Consider the following 21,225-nt stretch of genomic DNA (forward strand, 5'->3'; position numbering starts at 1 on the left):
CAGTTTAATTGAGGGATCCTTTTCTCAAAAATAATTATGGAAACAGTGTAATGATAGCTTTTGTCCCCACATTAGGGAGGCAGGGTCAGGCACGTAGTGAGACCCTGTTGTTCTCTCCTAGAAGGGGTGCTGGTAGCATATGCCTTTAATCATAGCACGTAGAAGGCAGAGGCAGGAGGACCTCCCAGTTCTGTCAAGGCCAACCTGGTCTAAAGAGCAATTCCAGGAGAGGCCTCCAGAATAGAGTGCAATAGTAGGTGACACTTGATGTTGGCCTCTGATTTACCCATGAACACAAAAACAAGGGAAAAAGAGAAGAGAGCATTAAGAATTTCAGATTGAGTACCAGTGGTGGTGGTGCTGCACGCCTTTGATCCCAGCATTTGGGAGGAAGAGGCAGATAAATAAATCTCTGAGGTCAAGGCCAGCCTGGTTTTGACTGGAGACTATGTTATAGTAGTACTATAACATAATTTTAATCATTTACGCACTGAAGATAGACTTCTTTACTTAGCTGGGTGGAGGGAATATGTTACAGTAGTACTATAACATATTTTAATCATTTACCAACTGAAGATAGACTTTCACTTAGCTAGGTGGAGGGATGGCACGTTCCTTTAATCCCAGCACTTGGGATACAGAGGCAGGCGGATCTCCAAGTTGGAGTCCAGCCAGGGGTACTCAGAAATGCTGTCTCATAAAACCAAAAAAGAAAAAAGGTCTCTGTAACTTACTGTTGTAGTTGTTACCTCTTGCATCCTTTAAGTTTGGTTTTTTGGTAGCTGTTAACATAACAATTTGCCATTCAGTGGTGGAGCACGCCTTTAATCCCAGCACTCGGGAGGCAGAGGCAGGCGGATCATTTTGAGTTCTAGGCCAGCCTGGTCTACAGAGCGAGATCCAGGAAAGGCACAAAGCTACACAGAAAAAACAAAACAAAAAAACCAATTTCCCCCTGTGTACTGAGAATCAACTCACAAGCCCAGCCCCTAGAAAGAACATTTTCATCAGCTTGTAAATTATGTTTTATTCAAGTCTAACATTGTATTTGTTACAGTGAAAGGTGATGACCTTCAGGCCATCAAGAAGGAGCTGACTCAGATAAAGCAAAAAGTGGATTCTCTGCTGGAAAGCCTGGAAAAAATTGAAAAGGAACAAAGCAAGCAAGCAGGTAATGGTCTTACTGCTTGTTTCAAGTAAAATTGGGTTATCTTCTTAAGGTAGTTTAACATATTTGCAAATTGGGGTGTTTGGGAGGGGCATTAATTTGTTCGGAAAACTATTTGTTCTTTGATTAATCAGAGTTGTCTATATCCTTTGGGCAACACTTGCCCCTGGACAGACTTGTCCTTCTCATCCCCAGTAGAGATGAAGAATGAAAAGTCTGAAGAAGAGCAGAGCAGTGCCTCTGTGAAAAAAGATGAGACTAATGTGAAGATGGAGTCTGAGGCCGGTGCAGATGATTCTGCTGAGGAGGGTGACCTGCTGGATGATGATGACAATGAAGATCGGGGGGATGACCAGGTGATTACCTTGGGAAAGGAAGGAAAGTTGGGGGTTGGGATCCAGGGATACAAGGGGTAACCTCTAACTCCACCTTATTTGTCTATTTCTCACAGCTGGAGTTGATCAAGGATGATGAAAAAGAGGCTGAGGAAGGAGAGGATGACAGAGACAGCGCCAATGGAGAGGATGACTCTTAAGCACATAGTGGAGTTTAGAAATCATTATTCATTTACCTAGGCGCTTGTGAGAGATCAAAGTAACAGCAGATCCTCTCCCCTAGAACTTCAGCACATTCTCACTGTTCACCCTCTCCTTATCCTTCCTGTTTCATTGATTCATAATTGCCCTGCGCCTAGTTCCATTTTCACTTCCTTTGATGCTCCTTAGTAGTTTTGTTAAGTCTTACCTTGTAAGTTTTGCTTTTAATTTTGATACCTCTTTGACTTAACAATAAAAAGATGTATGGTTTTTATCAACTGTCTCCAAAATTATCTCTTGTTATGCAGGGAGTACAGTTCTTCCCATTCCTATGATTTTGGTAGTTGCTTCCCTAACTGCAGAGGCATCTCATTTACTTGTAACCCCGAGAGCAGCTTTGCATTATAGGTGTGTGTTTCCCTCACATGAGTGGGGCTGTTCAACACGAATGTAACCATGTATTTTTGTGAATGAGAGTTGGCATGTCAAATGCATCTTACAGGAAAATAGTGTAATAGTCTTAATATTTGTTTTCTAAAGTTAATACCATGGGTTATTTTTGTGAACAGCCTGATGTTTGGGATCTTTTTCTCAAAATAAACAATTCCTTATTAAACCAGGAATTTGAAGGAAAAAAAATTGATTTTTTTTTTTATTACAGTTATTTGCTTTTTTTTTAATCGACCACAAATCTTAGGTTTTATTAAATACAATTTTCTTGGGCATCATAATCATGCGTACCAATATATACAAATAAAAATCATTTCGATATGAGTGTTAATTTTAAATAATTCTGACATGGAGTGGTTTCAGTTACTATTTAGAAGCCTGATTATTTTTTATTGGATTCCTGGCCTGTGCCTCAGTTACTGAAAATAGAAAAGTATTTATCTTCACTCCTTTATATTAGCATTTGCTTTCCAGAGAACTGAGAATATAATGAGGGCTGTAAGTATCCATACAAGGTACTCTTAGCTTTTACCCACTTGGTAGATTAGACTGAGGCTAAAGGTAGGAACAGGCTTGGAGGCTTTTGTTACATGTATGGTCTTGAGACCCAGTTTATTTGTGATTTTTACTCTTGTTATTTTTCTGCATAGAAGGCTATGAAAAATCTGGTTCTTTATGAACACAGACTTTCTATTTCCCAAAAAAGATGTCATTCTGTATAACAGACAGTGCAAGCTTGTGTTTTCATCCTGTGCACTGTGGACAAATGTTTCTCTCTTTTATGTAACAAATGATAAAAACTTAGTAGAAAGTGGAGGCTGAGCTAGGGTCTACCCTTATATCCCAGTGCACATAATACACAATGGCTTTTATTTATCGGTCTCTCTCCCTCCAATAATCTTGGTATGGTCTTGGGTTTTAATATGAACTCTTTATACATTTAACTGTTCTGAGTAATCAGCTAGGTGTTTAGAAGGTATCAGGCCTAAGGTGGTAATAAATAAAAATGTTTAAATGTGCTGTTAGCTGTTGGTGTTTCAAGATGCTGAGGCAGAGTCAATTCAGAATTGAGTGTCCACTTTATTAGCTTATATTTCTGGTACTGGTTATTGTATTTTCAGGCGAAAAATTCCCCCAAGAATGCACATAGAAAATCTGAGAAGTAATAGAGTGCGCCTACTCTTCATTTATCACTAGCAGTATCAGTGTATACACCTCTCTAATCTTAATGGTAACATTGCATATGCTAGGCCTCGGCATCCTAGATAGACTGTTGGCGTTCAGAGTCCTAGGTCTAGCATAGTAAACATGAATCAGATTAAATGAATCTGGGTTGTTTGTACACACATGTGCAGTACAGGTGGCTTACTGAGGCCAGAAGAGGGCATTATCCCCATAGAGTTCCAGTGGTTGTGTGGCACCCAGTACTACTCTACAGGAGTGCTCTCCTAGCCCTCACCCTGAGTTAAGTCCTCTCACCAGCCTAGTTCGTTTGAAGGAGGTAAATGGTATTAAGACTTGGATCAGATGGTAGGTTTATTTTAAAAAATTTTATGTGCATTGGTGTGAAGGTGTTGGATCGCATGGAACTGAAATTTTAGATAGTTTTGAGCCACTATGTTGGTGCTAGGAATAGAACCAGGTTCCTCTGGAAGACCAGCCAATGCTCTTAACTGCTGAGCCATCTCCAGCTCCTCTAGGTCCATTTTTCAACCTGGACCTTAGAAAAGCATGTGGCAGACCAGTGGGCATGATGGTGTCAGGGCAGGGGTTGGAGCTTGAATCACATAATTAAAGGGAATTTGGGATCATTTTAACATCAGGATTAAAACAATCTAATGTAGTCCAAGCCATGTCATTTGAGGATGACTTCAATCTTCTTGCTTTTACAAACCAAGTATTGGTATATGATGGTATTGTGTTCCCCAAGATATTGTGCACCCTAATAAACTAATCTGGGCCGGGCGGTGGTGGCGCACGCCTTTAATCCCAGCACTTGGGAGGCAGAGCCAGGCGGATCTCTGTGAGTTCGAGGCCAGCCTGGTCTACAGAGCGAGATCCAGGACAGGCACCAAAACTGCACAGAGAAACCTTGTCTCGAAAAACAAACAAAAAAAATCTATTCTTATTCTAACTTTACTATTGAATAAAATGAATTTTAGGCATCCAGTCTGAGGAAACAGGATCAGCTGAGGAATTGGCAAGGTGAGGTTACTATAGCTTGTTCTGCTTTTCTGATCATTCAGCGTTCACCCCAGTACCTGACTCAGGTTTGATTTTATTAAGAATTTTTAAGATTCTTGCTACATTGGGATTATAGAAGTGTATCACCAAGTTAGGCAAAATAGAAAAGAGTTTCTTGTACCTTTTCTTCTCGCCTTAAGGCTTAAGACTTTAACCAAGAGCTTCCTGCATGCCCCTTGCACACTGGCACTAAGTTGCTATCAAGTTGCTGATAATGCATAGTTTTATATTTTGGAGACCATTCTTTGGACCTGTTGGTTATGGATACTTGACTACTGGTATCAGTGAAATGAGAAGACTGAAATTTGTCAAGTTAAAATGCTCAAAAGCTGGTTATCACTAGATTTCCATTTGGAGAAAATCATGAGACTCAAAGATTTTGTTCATTTCTGTCTCATTTTCAGTTTTTACAGAGAACTGGATAAGTTAAAATGATTGTGAACTGGAAAGGATATAATGGAAGGAGAATTACTAGGAATTGTTAAGTGAGCTATGGTATAAAAAAGACCACTGTTGCTAACAGTAGTGAGGTCAAGCTATGCTTAAAGTACTAGTGTTGTGTTTGGAATTTTGTTTACTGGTGAGTGTGGCATGTTTGAGCATTTGGCAATCATGGGAGAATTACTGAAGTAAGTTCTCCATCAGTTCTACAGATTGAACTCAGTTTTATCAGGCATTTATTGCAAGCAGTTTTTCTTACATGGAACCATCTTCCTGGCCCTGATGTTAAGATTTCTTAAAAAAAAAAAAATGTATTTTTTTAGCTAGTTGAACTATAGAGAAATAAAATTTAACAAAGTCAGTTAAAGGCTGGTAAAAGCATAGTTTATTAGTCTGCCTCGTAGTCAGTAAATATTTAATACAGTATAGAAAACAATCACTTGATTTTTCAAGATGATTTCTCTGTGTAGCCTTGGCTGTCCTGGAAGTCACTCTATAGACCAGGTTGGCCTTGAACTCAGAGATCTGCCTGGCTCTGCTAGGACTAAAGGTGTGTGCCACCACTGCCTGGCCTGCTCATCACTCCCATCCTCCCCAGCCCCAAAATAGGGTTTCTCTGTAGTTTTGATGCCTGTCCTAGATCTCACGCTGGAGGCCAGGCTGGCCTCGAACTCGAGACCCACCTGGCTCTGCCTCCCGAGTGCTGGTGGTATTAAATGTGTGCCCCACCATCGCCTGGCTTGCTCACAACTCTTGAGACTTGAGGAAATCTTGTGACAGTGGAACAAATTAATTTTGAAATGCGTTGTGACTGAATCAGTTTTTAAGTTGTGTATATTTACTTCATGGTACCAGTAACTACTGTGATGTTCCTGGACAAGTGTTGGTTAATCCAGACAGTGCAAACATGGTATCTTCAAAGATAACTTCGTGACTGTAGTTTGTGATAGTTTCCTAGGCCCTGGACCCTAGAAGGTGGTCTTAAACTCACAGAGATCTAATTGTCTCTGCCTCCTCAGTGCTGTGATTAAAGTATGCATCACCACCGCCTAGCCCGTGCTGGCATTTTAAAAAGGCATTCTCCACCACGCCTGAGTGCCCATGAATTTTTCAGCCTTAAAAGAAAAAATGGTGTCTGAATGCAATGATGGTTTTCCAGCTATAGATGAAGCCTCCAGGAAATATCCACATCTTTCTCTCTACCTCAGGATTATGATATTTCATGAACCCAACATGTTACTGGGAAATGCTGGTTTTAAGAGCTAAATTCGCTGGGTGGTGGTTAATCCCAGCACTTGGGAGGCATAGGCAGGCGATCTCTGTTTTCAAGGTCAGCCAGGTCTACACAGTGATTTCCAGGACAGCCATGGCTGTCTTCAAAAACAGGAAAATTCTATAATATAGTAGGTTTTGCTTCAGGAATAAAAGAACAGTATCTTACCTTCCATCGCCTTTCTTAAAACTATTTCTGTATTGGTTATTATACTTAACTTTCTGCTAGTCCTTGATACGGCATAGCCTTGGTGAACTTCCTGCATATCACCGGTGTGATCCGAAAAACATGTCCCAAAGCACTTGCCTTGCACACCTCATGGCCCGAGTTTGATTCCTGGGACCTATATAAAGGTGCAAGGAGAGAGCCGACTCTGGAGTTGTCTTCTCACCTTATGTGTGCCATGGTACATGCACTCATCCACATTCATCACACAAAGTGATGTTGCTGGACGTGTGTGTGTGTGTGTGTGTGTGTGTGTGTGTGTGTGTGTGTGTGTGTAGAGGTGCGGAGTCAACATGGCAGACTCGTTTATTCAGTAATGGGGAAAGCCTTATATACCTCATCCCAGCACCCAGGCTATTTCTGATACAGTGGCTCCAGGTTGGCTCTAAAGGTACACATGCATACATACATACATACATACATACATACATATATACATACTAGTACTCACACATACACATAAAATAAGTCTAATTGGCCCTCATTAAGAATACAGGCTCCCTGGTGCACTCCTTTAATCCCAGCACTCCGGAGGCAGAGGCAGGTAGATCTCTGAGTTCAAGGTCAGCCTGGTCTACCGAGCAAGTTCTAGGACAGCCAAGGATGAAAAAGAATAGACTCCCTGGAAAATTGAAATACAGATCACAAACAAAAGAGGAACCAAAGTTGCAAGAACAAGGGAAGCGCAGGACAAGAGAGAAGGAGTCTAGTGTAAAGGGTACAGGGAAAGGCAAGGAGCACTTGGTAGAGGTTGGACAGACAACCAGGACACCAAAATCCTGGCTGTGTGGGCTGTTTTGTTACTATCCTAAAAGTAGAGCCAGAGTGGTTTTAAAGAACTTCTGTGATTATGTTTTGAAGACTGATACAGACGTTGTCTGAACATAATTATAAAGGAGCCAAGTGCCTAGGAGTAGGCATGCCAGAAGCAAGGTAGTGTGGTAGCTTTGACAACAGTGATGGCAAAAGATGGGGAGAAGGTAATGAACCAGGAGCTATAATACAATGTGTCAATCTCAGATCAAAGCAAATGTTCTGGTCTATGTTATCAGACATAGACACAAAAAGACATTGTACTGACATTAGCTATTACTGTTTGCCTAGCTAATGAGAAAAGAGCCAGGCAGTAGTGGGACACATCTTTAATCTCAGCCCTTGGGAAGTAGAGGAAGGAGGATCTCTAAGTTCAAGAGACAGGTCAAGGACAGCCTGGTTTCCAAAGCAAGTTCCAGGAAAGCCAGCACCATTACACAGAAAAACTGTGTCTCAAAAAAAACAAAAACAAAAACAAAAAAAAAAACAAAAAAAAAAAGAAGCCGGGCAGTGGTGGCCTTTAATCCCAGCACTCGGGAGGCAGAGGCAGGTGGATCTCTGTGAGTTCAAGGCCAGCCTGGGCTACAGAGTTGAGTTCCAGGAAAGGCACAAAGCTACACAGAGAAACCCTGTTTGGGGGGTGTGGGGACCCAAAAGGAAAAAAGAAAGAGATAAAAGTTTTGTAACCATATGTGTGTATGACTTATGCTAAAACTGTAAGTAAATGGTTGCAATTCTGTGGGTTTGGTCCAGGGTTTCAACATCCACAATGTAAGTAAATTTGTTGCAACAATTCTGGGGAAAGATGTCCTGACTACCTAGGGAGTTGGACAATACCTTGAGCTGCTTAGGACAGCTCTGATGGCTGGAACTGCAAGGAGACAATTCAGCGCAAGAAGGAGAGGCGTCGCGAGCTGCTCAGAAAAACAGCTCTGCCCTGAAGGTGTCCTGGACACCTGGAGCTGTTTAGCACAGCTCTGATGGCTGGAACTACAAATAAACATTTCAACTCTGGAAGGGAAATTTTTCTGACTTCTTGGGAAAGTCAGGCCTGGAACTGCTTCAGCAGGAAAGGGTATCCTGACTGTTTAGCAAAGTCAGGATATACCTGGTGTGATGGGAGATGGTCTTCTCTCCTGGAGAGCTGCTACAGCTGAGCTTTGCTCAGCCCCCACTTAAGGGGGCTTCCTAGCAAAGCTCTGCTTCTCCAGCCTAAGATGTTGCTGCTTTGGCTTCACTCTGCAAAAGGGGAAGCCCCTGCAGAAACGTAGCAATCTCCTCTGGCTCAGGAGGAAAGTGTTACTTTTTCAGCTCTCTCTTGCTCTGTCCCCTGAGGGACGTCTTAGCAAAAATCTGTTCAGCTACTCCTTGCTCTGCTCTTTCAGCTCTCCCTTGTTTTGTCCACTGAGGGACATCTCAGTAAAGATCTTCTCTATGCCAGTGAATGAAGATCTTCACACTCTAAACTCTTTTGAGAAAGAGATTTACTTGGGAAGGAGTCCAGGAGAGTAACTGGGTAGAGAGAACAGCATTTTTTTTTTTTAACTGACCAGGCAGGGCAGTTTACACAGGATGTCTTGGGGGTGGATTCAACCAGGGGTTGACTTGGGGCCCCAGGGTTCTACTCTCCTGCTCTGTGATTGGTTGGTTTCACAAGTCAGTTGGCCAGGGGCAGAGATGGCTCTGATCTGACTGAGCCAAACTGTGTTTCTGTCTGCCTTAATCTGAGCCATCTTTCCCTAGTTCTGGGCTCCAGGATCAGGGTGGGTTTCTTTAGCCAGCCCCTTGTCCCTATAAAAACTATTCTGAAGCTGCTAAACATCAATTATTGACCAAGAAGAGAACTGAGAATTGCCGTAAGTGCTAAGAAAAATGGGAGAAACAAGGGTATGGAAGTGCCAATGAGGAGTGATACTAAAGAGTCCGATAGACCAGAAAGGAAATTGGTTCACAGGTATGTAGACTCCTGGCGAATTGCAGCTAGGATGCTGTTCCCCAAGACCTATGGAGACAGAGGGCAAAATAAGCTGTGGTTTACATGAAGACTGCAGGCTCCTCAGGACAAGGTTAGGACTCAGATGAAGAATAGTTAATGGAACAGAAGTTAGGGTGAGATGACTCAGTACAGGTGCTTGCCATGATGTTTAATGATATGAGTTCAACTCCTGGGACTCACATGGTGTAAACAAAGGCCAGCACAAATTGTCCTCTGACCTCCACATGAAGCTATGGAACATGTGCACATGCACCCATGTGCACACACACACATACAATGAATAAATGTAACAGTAACAAAAAAAAACAAAAACAAAAACAAAAACAAAAACCAGAAAGCACCAGGAAATTCACTGAGTTCATGCCTGAGTCACACTCTGAGGGAGAGAAGTAGGAAGACTATTCCCAGTTGGAACAGAAGAGCAGTGAAGGTGTTCTAGACATGGGGATGCTGCTAGATCTCCCCTGGTGGAAGAGAGTCTACCAAGGGTTGTACCTCCTGGAGCTAAAGGCAAAGCACTACACAAAAAACGAAGCTAGTCCAAGACAGGAGGTCTGATAAGGCAGAGCTGCTTCTGCAACACAAAAGCAGCAAGTGGGGTGGTGGTGGCGCATGCCTTTGATCCCAGCACTCAGGAGGCAGAGCCATGCAGATCTCTGAGTTCTAGCCCAGCCTGGGTTACAGAGTGAGACCTAGGGCAGGCACCCAAACTACACAGAGAAACCCTGGGGGGGGGGGGGCGGGGAAGAACCATATTAGATTTATAGGCCAGGCGGTAGTGGTGCATGCCTTTAGTCTCAGCATTTGGGAGGCAGAGACAAGTGGATCTCTGTGAGTTCGAGGCCAGCCTGGGTTACAGAAGATCCAGGACAGGCATCAAAGCTACACGGAAAAATCCTGTGTGTGTGTGGGGGGAGGGGGGGCTGGAGAGATGGCTCAGTGGTTGGGAGCACCAACTGCTCTTCCAGAGGACATGGGTTCAACTCCCAGCACCCACATGGCAACTAAAACTGTAACTCCAAGATCTGACCCCCCCCCAGACATATGTGTAGGCAAAATACCAATGTACATAAAATAAAAATACATTAAAAAAAAAAAAGGCAGCAAGTGTTCAGGCACCCAAACCCTCCTGAAGCTTGCAAAGTAAATAGCCAGTCACAGACTGTAAAGCTAACACTAAGGCCTGGCTAAGACAGACTGGCAGTTGGGTCTGGCTGACTAGTTACGCCACCTGATGCAAATAAGCCCTCTGGCTGACCATGTGCATCCCTAGTACCAAGGGAGGCCAAGAGAGTACCAGATATCCTGGAGTTGCAGGTTGCTGTGAGCCACCTGGTGAGTTCTGGGTCCTCGGCAAGAGTAACAAATACTCTTAACCATTGAGCCATCTCTCCAGCCCCATCTTTTTCCTAATCCACATTATTATGTTTTGTTCTTGTTTATTATGCCTTCCCACACACTCTAAACTAGAAGAGGTATATAGAGATGAGTTTTACAGCTCTTGCTTTCATGATATTAATACCAGCTTCCAAGAAAATCCTCAGTAATGCATGCCACATTTTAATGCCAGAAATCTTTTTTTTTTTTTTTTTTTTTTTTTTTTAAGACAGGGTAACAGTCCTGGCTGTCCTGGAACTCACTTTGTAGACCAGGCTGGCCTTGAACTCACTGAGATCTGCCTGCCTCTTCCTCCTAAGTGCTGGGATTAAAGGCATGCGCCACCACTGCCTGGCACCACATTTTAAAAAATATTTTATGTATGAGTGCTCTACATGTACACCTGCGTGCCAGAAGAGGGCACCAAATTCTATTATGGATGGTTGTGAGTCACCATGTGGTTGACTGGGAATTGAACTCAGAACCTCTGGAACAGTAGCCAGTGCTCTTAACCACTGAGCCGTCTTTCCAGCCCTTCATGCCACATCTTAAGAATGGCAAGGAAGGGGTATTGACTAAGAAAGATTGGATGTGCTCAATGCAGTTAACCTGCCAGTACCTTTAAAGCTCACTTTCAAAGCCCAATCTTCTTTTGGGCAGCTTTAAAATTAAAATATACCTACATAGTATACAATTGCCATGTCTTAAAATTACAGCTTGAATGAACATGGCTGTTTAAATACCTCTCTGATAAGGAAGTGAGACATTGTCCTAGAAACCTCCCCATGCCCCAACTTCATTATTTCCATTGAGTTGCTACTTTTCCGACTGTCACCGTAAATGGTTATGCACATCTTCAAGCTATACATAAGTGAAATAGAGAAGCCCAGACTTTAATACGATACTATTTGAGCCTGGCTGCTTTGATTCAACAATATCTGTACAGTTCATTTGCATTGTTGTATGTTACAGTTTGTTCATGCTACTGTTCATAGGATAGCATTGTGTAAATTCATTCTTCTGCTAATCAGCATTTGAACTATTATTATAAAGCCATGAGCATTCTAGAGTTGTGTAGCTGAACATGTCTATTTCCACTGCAGATAAAACAAAATGAAATTATAGAGACATAGAGTATTGCTTCATCTTATCTCCGTGGGTTCTCTCAGCCTTGCTGTCAAGTTTGTGATGATATATTACATTTAAAAAATCTTAACAAACTCACCCAGGAGGAATAGATGCCCAGAAATAATCAAATTGAGAGCTGAAATCAATGAAATAGAAACCAAGAGAACAATACAAAGAATCAGTGAAACAAAGAGTTGGTTCTTTGAAAAAATCAACAAGATAGACAAACCCCTAGCCAAATAACCAAAAAAATCTTTGTTTTTGCCAAGTGTCGTGTGATAATGTACACCATTATTCCCAGTGCTTGGGAGGCAGAAGTAGCCAGATCTATGTGAGTTTGAGGCTGGCCTGGTCTATATAGAGAGCCCTGGGCCAGCCACAACACTGTACTGAGATGCTGCTTCAAAGCAACAAAACAGACTTTGCTTTGAAAAGTATTTCTAATTATGTGTACCTGTGTATGAGTATGTCAGCAGAGGGCTTTGGACTCACTGAAGCTGATGTTAGAGGCAGATGTGAGCAGACTGAATTGGGTGCTAGATCTGAACTTGTGTCCTCTGGAAGAGCAGTATGTGCTATTAATGGCAGAGCCAACTTTCCAGCCTGGCCCTTTTCTAAAAGATACCTTTTATTTGGAATAATGGTGGATTTACAGAGAAGTTGGGGAGATGGTGTGAAAAAATTCCTTATATGTCATTTGTCCCATTTCTTCTAGTGCTGATAACTAATTCTGTGTGATGAAGTTGTCCAGATAGAGAAGTCAGTCCTTCACCTTTGCAACTGCAGGTCTTAGTCAGGCTTCATCAGCTTTTACAGGCACTCATGAATGTGTGTGGCTGTGAACATTTCACATGTGCAGGTTCATGTATAGTGAATACCTATTCTATCTATGACCTTGAAGCACCACCCCTCGAGATATAGCAGGTCACTGTCCTACCTAACTATGACCTTGAAGTACCTGCCACTGGGGCATGGCTCAGGGCTACCCTTAAGACCTGAGACACATGTATGCCACTCTCTTCGCTCCCTCATAGGCTTGGATGCTGAGAGGGACCCAGGCAGAAGAACAGTTTTGGACTGTTTCTTGGACTTCCAGGACCCTATGATAAATCTCCTGTGCTGTAGTGAGTCTTCCTCCCTAACAAATTCCTTTACCTTTAAGCAGAGTCTGTGGATTGCTCAAGTTATTCATGTGCCACCTCCACAGTCAGCACTGGGAATGTTGCAGGGCCACAAAGAAATGTACACGATCCCATGTGTTTTCACACACACTCCACTCTCTACCCCATAACCCTGGAATCCACCAAGAACCTTATCATTGTTATTTTGCTATAATGGGGCTATGTACACAAGTTGTTACATGTCTCAGTAGTTGTTTGTTACTTTGGGTTGTTTGATGGCTAATCTTGGTTGTCCACTTGACTACACCTGGAGTCAACTAAAACCCAAGCTGCTGGACACTCCTGTGAGGGATTTTCTTTTTTCTTTTTTCTTTCTTTTTTTTCAGACCTGAGGACTGAACCCAGGACCTTGTGCTTGCTAGGCAAGCGCTCTACCACTGAGCTAAATCCCCAACCCATGAGGGATTTTCTTAATCAGAATATCTGAATCAGGAAGACCTGCCCTAAATCTAGGCTACAGCTGGTAGCAGTCATCATAAAAGACCACAAGAAGAAAACTCTCCTCTTGGCCTGTTTACCTTACTCTCCCTCACAAATTTGCCTATCCTCTTGCTGCAGCTCACATAAAATCCAGCTTCTTGGGAATTCCACTGTAGACTGAAGACCAGCAGCTCCCAAGGACTCCAGCAGCCGACTGGAACTGCTGAGACATCCAGCTTCCTAGACTGAACTATCAGATTTGCAGCGTTTCTGTTGTGAGTCAGCCATTGTTGGACTACCCAGACTATGTTCTGTAAGCCAGTCTAATGCATTTATTCTGTCAGCTCTGTTCCTTTAGAGAGCCCGGACTAGTACAGGCTGCTGTAAATGTAATTAAACATCTACTAAACTATTTAAGAAGTCATGAATTTAGTATAAATGACACTGCTAGGAAGACTTACAAATATTTAGGGCTGTGAGTTCCCAGTTCTCTGAGGTAAATGTGGACTGTGATTGGCTGGTAGCATAGCAAATACATAAGAAACAGCCAAACCATTTTCCAAGTTGCTATATCATTTTATACATCCCAACCACAGTTTCTGCTCCCTCCAATCCTCCCAGTGCTCCTACACACATACCTCTCCTTTCCCCCAGAATCCACTGCTCCTCCATTTCCCTTCAGAAAAGAGCAGGCCTCCCAGTGATATCAACTGAACATGGCATAACAAGATGCAATAAGCCTAGGCACAAACCCTCATATCAAGGCTGGCCAATCCAGTAGGAGGAAAAGGGTCCCAAGAGCAGGCAAAAGAGTCAGAGACACCCCACTCCCACTGTTAGGAGTCCCACAGAAGCCCCAAGCTAAATAACCATAACACAAATACAGAGGACCTAGTGCAGATCCATGTAGGCTCCATGATTGATGCTTCAGTCTCTGTGAGCCCCTATGAGCCCTGCTTAGTTGATTCAATAGGCTCTGCTCTCCTGGTGTCCTTGAGCCTTCTGGCTCCTACAATCCTTCCTCTCCATCTTCCACGGGGCTCCCCGAGCTCAACCTAATGTTTGGCTGTGGATCTCTGCATCTGTTCCTATCAGCTGTCAGAGGAAGCCTCTCTGATGACCTTTGGGCTAGGCACTGATCTATGAGTATAGCAGAATATTGTTAGGAATCATTTCATTGCTGATCTTCCTTCCTTCCTTCCTTCCTTCCTTCCTTCCTTCCTTCCTTCCTTCCTTTCTCTTTCTTTCTTTCTTTCTTTCTTTCTTTCTTTCTTTCTTTCTTTCTTTCTTTTCTTTTCTTTTTCTGTTTCTTTGCCAGTTATGTTTGGTTCTACCTTAGGTTTCTGGGATATCCAGCTTCCAGTCTCCAGCCATTCAGTCAGTGTCAGGCATAGGATCCCTCTTATGGCATGGATCTCAAGTTAGACCAGTCGTTGGTTGACCACTCCCACAAACTCTGAGTCACCAGTGCATCTTGCAGGAAGGATAGCTTGTAGGTCAAAGGTTTTATGGTTGGATTGATGCCCAGTCCCACCACAGAAAATGTCTCTTTCAGGCTCCATATCCTGCAGTACTAGGAGTCCTCACTAGGGTCACTCTCATAGATTTCAGGAAGTTGCCACTTCACTAGGTTTCTGCATCCCTCACTCCCCAGATGCCCAACAATTTGAGGCATCTCTCCAGATACTCTCTTCCTCCGTAACTTCCTCTCAACCTGATCCCTCCTGTTTCCATCCCTACCCACCCCAGTCCACCCATGATATTTATTCTATTTCTCCTTCCCATGGAGATACACATATACACAGTCCTCCTTGTTACTTAGCCTCCAGGATCTGTGTGGATTATCCTTTACTTTACAGCTATTATTGCCTTATAAGTGAGTACATACCATGTTTGTCTTTCTGAGTCTTGGTTATCTCATACTCTGGATGTTTTTTTTTCTAGTTCCATTCATTTGCCTGCAAATTTCATGATGTCATTGTTTTTTGTAGCTGAGTAATACTCCATTGTGTAAATATAATACATTTTCTTTATTCATTCTTCTGTTGAGGGACATCTAGGTTGTTTCCAGTTTCTGGCTATTATGAATAAAGCCCCTATGAACATAGTTGAACATGAGTCCTTGTGGTAGAATGGAGTGTCCTTTGGGTATATGTTCAAGAGTGGTATAGCTGGATCTTGAGGCAGATTGATTCCCAATTTCTGAGGAATTGCCATATTGATTTCCATTATGGCTGTAAGAGTTTGCACTCCCACCAGCAATGGAGGAATATTCCCCTTGCTCCACATCCTTGCTAGCATGAGCTGCCACTGTGTTATTGACCTTAGCCATTGTGACAGGTGCAAGATGGAATCTTTTTTTTTTTTTTTTTTTTTTTTTTTTGGTTTTTCGAGACAGGGTTTCTCTGTGTAGCTTTGTGCCTTTCCTGGAACTCACTTGGTAGCCCAGGCTGGCCTCGAACTCACAGAGATCCGCCTGGCTCTGCCTCCCGAGTGCTGGGATTAAAGGCGTGCGCCACCACGGCCCGGCGCAAGATGGAATCTTAAAGTAATTCTGATTTGCATTTCCCTGATGGCTATGAATATTGAGCATTTCTTTTAGTGTTTCTCAGACATTTGAGTTTCCTCTATAGAGAATCCTTTGTTTAGATTTGTGTCATATTTTTTAAATTGGTTTACCTGGTTTGTTGATCTCATGGAGACTTATTATTAATTATAAAAGCTTGGTCATAGCTTGGGCTTGTTATTAACTAGGTCTTACAACTTAAATTAACCCATTTCTTTTTTATTTTGTTTTGTTTTTTGAGATAGAGTTTCTCTGTGTATCTTTGGAGCCTTTCCTGGAACTTACTCTGTAGCCCAGGCTGGCCTCAAATTCACAGAGATCCACTTGCCTATGCCTCCCAAGTGCTGGGATTAAAGGTATGCATCACCACCACCTGGCTAAATTAACACATTTCTATTAATTATGTATTGCCACATGGCTCATGGCTTCACTTGTCCTCGAGCATGTCTTGCTCCCTCTGTGTCTCCTGGTGACCCTACCTTTTTTTTCTTTCCAGTATCCTTTGTGTTCTGCCTATACCTCCTGCCTAGCTAATGGCTCTTTAGCTTTTTATTAAACCAGTAAGAAGGCACCTTGGCAAAGACACATCTTCACAGTGTACAAAAAGATTATTCCACAACAAGTTGGGGAAGGTCAGGTTCCAGAAAACAGAAAGCAATTCAACTGTCCCAGTAAATAAAAACTTATTTTTCAAAATACAGCATGATGGCCTTCTGCCTTCAAAATGGAGTCAGGCAGGTTCCTCATCTCCATTCTGCAAGGGTCCTGACCACACAGTGACTGTGATGCAGGCACAGCTGTAATCACCAGCACCTCACTCAGATAAACCGGGATTTTTGGTTTTGCTGCAGAAAACAGTTCCAGGACAAGCCAGCATGAAGATTACAATATAAATTTTTAGCAAAAGATGGATGTATGAGTGTGTGTATGCATATCTCCAAGGAGCTTTTCATCTTTTCTCTGTAGGCATAAATAGCACTTTTGTGGCATTAAGTCACATCTTTGATAGTTGCTAAGATTTCCCCCTACCCATTTATTTTCTGTTGATCAAAGAGTGTACTTTACACTAAAAGGTTATAAATGAGTTGTGTGATCAAAACTGATAGTTGGGACTGGAGAGATAGGTCAGTGATTAAGAACCCTGGTTGCTCTTCCAAAGGACCTGGGTTCAATTCCCAGCACTTGCATGGTAGCTCATAACTGTCTGTAACTCCAGTTCAAGGGGATCTGATTTAGTCAGAAGTTTTCCTGCATCCTGCCTGGTCCTGCAGCCACTCAGTCCCAATAAACACACACACACACACACACACACACACACACACACACACACACACACACAGAGGCTAATATTATTTTTAAACTATGGCCATGGCAGGGTTCATGTTATCTAGTTCTTATATCTTAAATTAACCCATTACCATAAATCTATACTTTGCCACATGGCTTGTGGCTATCAATATCTTTACATCTCATGGCAGCTGCTAGCTTTCTCCTCTCTCTCTCTAGTTAGAATGTCCTGCCTAAGCTTATTCTGCCTCACCATTGGCCAGACAGCTTTATTTATCAACCAATCAGAGCAACACATATTCACAGCATACAGAAAGACATTCCCATCAATCTGATACCTTCTTCTGTTCTCCATGGTCATCAGGCACACATGTGGTACACAAACATACATGCAGACAAAACAGCCATACACATAAAATAAGTAGATTAAAAATTTAAAACTTGGGGCTGGAGAGATGTCTCAGAGTTTAAGAGACATCTGGCTACTCTGGCTGCTCTTCCAGAGGTCCTGAGTTCAATTCCCAGCAACCACATGGTGGCTCACAGCCATCTGTAATGAGATCTGGTGCCCTCTTCTGGTGTGCAGGCATACATGCAGGCAGAACACTGTATACATAATAAAAAGTAAATCTTTAAAAAAATTTAGAACTTGGTGATTGAGAGAAATATGTTAAAACTTGGAGGTTCCAGTCATCATAGGTAGACACGGATTGCTTTAGCAATCTAGGAGATAACCTGGCGCTTCCATGATGTCTCTGTAGGCAATTTTCCTTACAAGTGGCATTTAAAGACTCCTGGATTTGAAGGTGTCAGCAGAAGAGGCAACCTAGATTCCAGGCTGAATTCCAGGGCTTTTTTTTTCTTATTAATTAATTAGGCAATGAGTGTATGTATACACGTATGCGGTGTATGTATATGTGCTTAAGGGTACACTTGCCTGTGTGGGCATATGTGGAGGCCAGAGGTAGACACTGGTTGTCATTTTTGTTTTTCCACCTTATTTTTCTTTTTTGTTATGTAAATGAACCCATTTGTTAGAGGCTAGGTGGTCCCAAACAGCAGTACTTCTGGTCTCTCTGTTCCTTCAGTTTTCTGATGGAGACTTCACTGTGGCCTCAGAGGTAGTGTTGCAGGTTCAGGACCCGCCAGTCACTGTTTTCATGCAGGAACCACAGTGTCAGATGCCAACAGCTCGTCTCTTTCTCTTGGTCTTGCCACAGAAGGAGAAGGTGTACTTGGTGTGCTGGCTAATTCCAATTTTCATCACCATTTTCCAGAGGGAGGCGCCATAGCAGCTTCCATATTTCCCTGCAACCCCGACCGTCTTGGTGCATTTAGCTGTGAAGCCGGAATCTAAGCCCAGAGAGTCCGCCTTATTTTTCAAAACAGTTTTATTACATTTATTTATTTATTTATTTATTTATTTATTTATTATTTATTTATTTGTGTGTGTGTGTGTGTGTGTGTGTGTGTGTGTGTGTGTGTGTAGTGGTGGTGGTGGAAAATATGAGAACTAAAGTTAAATGTTGGAGGCTATTTGTAGATGAATCTTAAAAGATCTTATTAACCAAAACAAACCCAGAGCCAGGTACTGGGGTGAATGCTGAAAGATCAGAGAAGCAGAACAAGCCATAGCTGACCTCACCTCGCCAATTTCTCAGCCGATCCTGTTTTCTCAGACTGGAAGCCTCTGAGTCCTTATCCAGAATGGATCTCAGCTGAACTGCTGCTAAAAGCCTAAAAGTTTAAAAAGACCTCTAGTTCCCGGTCCTCATGCCATATACCTTATACCTTTCTGCTTCCTGCTATCACTTTCTGGGATTAAAGGTGTGTGTTTTTCCCAAGCAAGACATGAGATCTCAAGTCTTGGGATTAAAGGTGTGTGCCACCATGCCTGGCTTCTATGTCTGTCTAGTGGCTGTTCTGTTCTCTGACCCCCAGATAAGTTTATTAGGGTGCACAATATACTGGGGGACACGATATCACCACAGCTATTTATGTTTTCACTCTCCTAAACAAGTTTGTTGGACCCATTTGCACTGGATGTGCTGGATCACATGTGGGCAGGAGGTTCACAGGCAGGAAATACATCAGGATATATGCTTGCCCCTGACTGGTTGTAGGTGGGGGATACATAGGCAGGAAATACATCAGGATATGGTATCCTTTGGACCTGATGGGAAATATGGTGGCCTTGTGGGGTTTCCTTTTTAAGTCTCTGCAAGGCAGGTGTGACTCATGGCCATTTCTTGGGAACACAGAGATGGACCTGGCCAGAGACAACCCTCCTGGCCAGAATTTAATTAAAGCTTGGTAGTGGTCTTATTCCCATCTGGTGGGATTACCAGAATATGTACATGTGGGTGTCAGAGGACAACACTGGGAGTTGGTTCTCTTCTTCCTACATGTGGTGCTGGATATCGCGTGCCCAGCCTGTCTGGCAGGAATGAGTGTACTCTAAAGAGGCTTCTACTCTCTCTTTGACTATCAGACTATTGAAACAATGGACCTCAAGAAGTTAGAATTACCTGAGGAATCTCCCACTGGGAGAGGAAATAGGTGAAGGGGCTGGGGGTGTCAGTCAGAGGTGGAACTTGTCTCCTGGTGAAAGATTTAAAACTTGTCAGATGACCTTGCTGAAGAAACCTGGAGCTGAGGCAATGGTGGGTGGCGCCCAGGGCTTGCTGGACTGCTTGGTCTCGCATCTCTCTTGCTTTCTATTGAAACCCTACCCACATGTCAGGACCCTGGCAATGGATTTCGGGGGTGGGTCACCTCTTTGTTCCTCATCTCAGTGTTACCATGTTGAATAAATCTCTCTCTCTCTCTCTCTCTCTCTCTCTCTCTCTCTCTCTGTCTCTCTGTCTCTGTCTCTCTGTCTCTCTTTTTTTTTTCTTTTCACTATTAATTTGGCTCTTTTAATTAGCTTACTAAGGACAAGTGGCTGAACATGGCTTGTTGGGGCACAGTCTGTGACCTTTAATTCCAGTATCAATCAAACTCAGGTTGTCAGGCTTGGTGGCAAGTGCCTTTGTTGAATGAGCTATCTTGCTGGCCATTTTACTCTTTGATACAGTTTCTCCCTGAATCTGGACCTCAGCCTTGGTGAGTAGAAATCCGTGTTGTTGAACCCAAGCATAACCCTCATCCTTGCCACCATGATCAATTGTTCCTGGGCCTGTTGGGCAATGACAAGGATGTCTGGGAGGTGGGTGTGAAGGTTGACTGCTATCCACAGAAAAGATTGTCCTATCTACTTGATGATAGAAGTCCTCTGCTGGCATCACTTGTGGGTGAGCATTTAATGGAACATGGTATCTTCATACTCTTTGTCCATTTGGAGAGGTATGTCCCCAAATTGTCTTTCTCACCCATGTCCAGTCATCATCCTCTCAAGCCACTGGCTGCAGACTATGATCTTGGTAAACTGGGTCACTCAGGATGACTGAAGAGAGGCACTTGAGGATGCAATGAAGCCTTGAAGGAGCAGGGGGACAGCCTCAAGGGACTGAACCCCAAGCAACCTTTCACAAGCTTATTTACTGGCTATTACACAAAAGCTGTTTTTAGAGTGAGCTAAATTCCTCATACCAGAGCCCCTGATCTAATCTGCAATCTCAGCCTCTGCAATCATCACCTCTGCAATCTCAGCTTTTATTACACACTGTTTGCAGTACTCAGTAATGCAAGACTTCCTTGTTTGTCAAGACCATCTTGTGACTAAGATCATGCAAAGGCTGTAAAACTCCTTCAGAAAAGGAACTCTATAAATCACAGAAACAATCGCTATTTTTTTTCACAACAATTTCTTCAAAGCCTAAGTACATGTAAAACAATTATTTCATTCTGATGTTTATACTAGATAGAATGACCCTACTAAATATCCCACTACACCATGAACCAGTATGTAATCACACATTTGGCCATTTTTTCCTTCTAAGAAAAACACGTGACTGTGTAGTTTGCCCAAAGTTCTTTCCACTACAAAGATTTCCCTTCACCACTGTTCTTTAGGGTTGACCCAGAAAAAGGCTGTAGTGCTGCATCTGTCCCATACACCATGCAGAATCATCTGTAAGTCAGGCCCTACTCTTCTCTTCCATAGTCAACCAGTCATAGG

The 21,225-nt window shown here is 42.8% G+C and overlaps 1 protein-coding gene and 1 pseudogene across 11 annotated transcripts in view; one reads left to right on the plus strand and one right to left on the minus strand.

Annotated features, from left to right (window-relative positions):
- Hnrnpc (heterogeneous nuclear ribonucleoprotein C) overlaps positions 1-2,327 on the plus strand; it is a 34,290-nt gene extending 31,963 nt beyond the window's left edge. For 7 of the 11 annotated variants that reach the window (XM_059273676.1, XM_059273683.1, XM_059273679.1 and 4 more), the window contains 3 exons: positions 1,058-1,171; positions 1,343-1,524; positions 1,620-2,327. In XM_059273676.1, the coding sequence (XP_059129659.1) occupies positions 1,058-1,171; positions 1,343-1,524; positions 1,620-1,703 (380 nt within the window). In that variant the 3' untranslated portion in view covers positions 1,704-2,327. The remainder of the gene's footprint in view (positions 1-1,057; positions 1,172-1,342; positions 1,525-1,619) is intronic. The other 4 variants (XM_059273681.1, XM_059273684.1, XM_059273682.1 and 1 more) reach the window with 2 other exon arrangements.
- A 15,812-nt stretch (positions 2,328-18,139) lies between these two features.
- On the minus strand, positions 18,140-20,480 carry LOC131919031 (large ribosomal subunit protein eL43-like; annotated as a pseudogene).
- Between the last annotated feature and the right edge of the window lie 745 nt (positions 20,481-21,225).

The sequence above is a fragment of the Peromyscus eremicus genome, chromosome 9 (assembly GCF_949786415.1).
Source record: "Peromyscus eremicus chromosome 9, PerEre_H2_v1, whole genome shotgun sequence".
Taxonomy (NCBI): Eukaryota; Metazoa; Chordata; class Mammalia; order Rodentia; family Cricetidae; genus Peromyscus; species Peromyscus eremicus.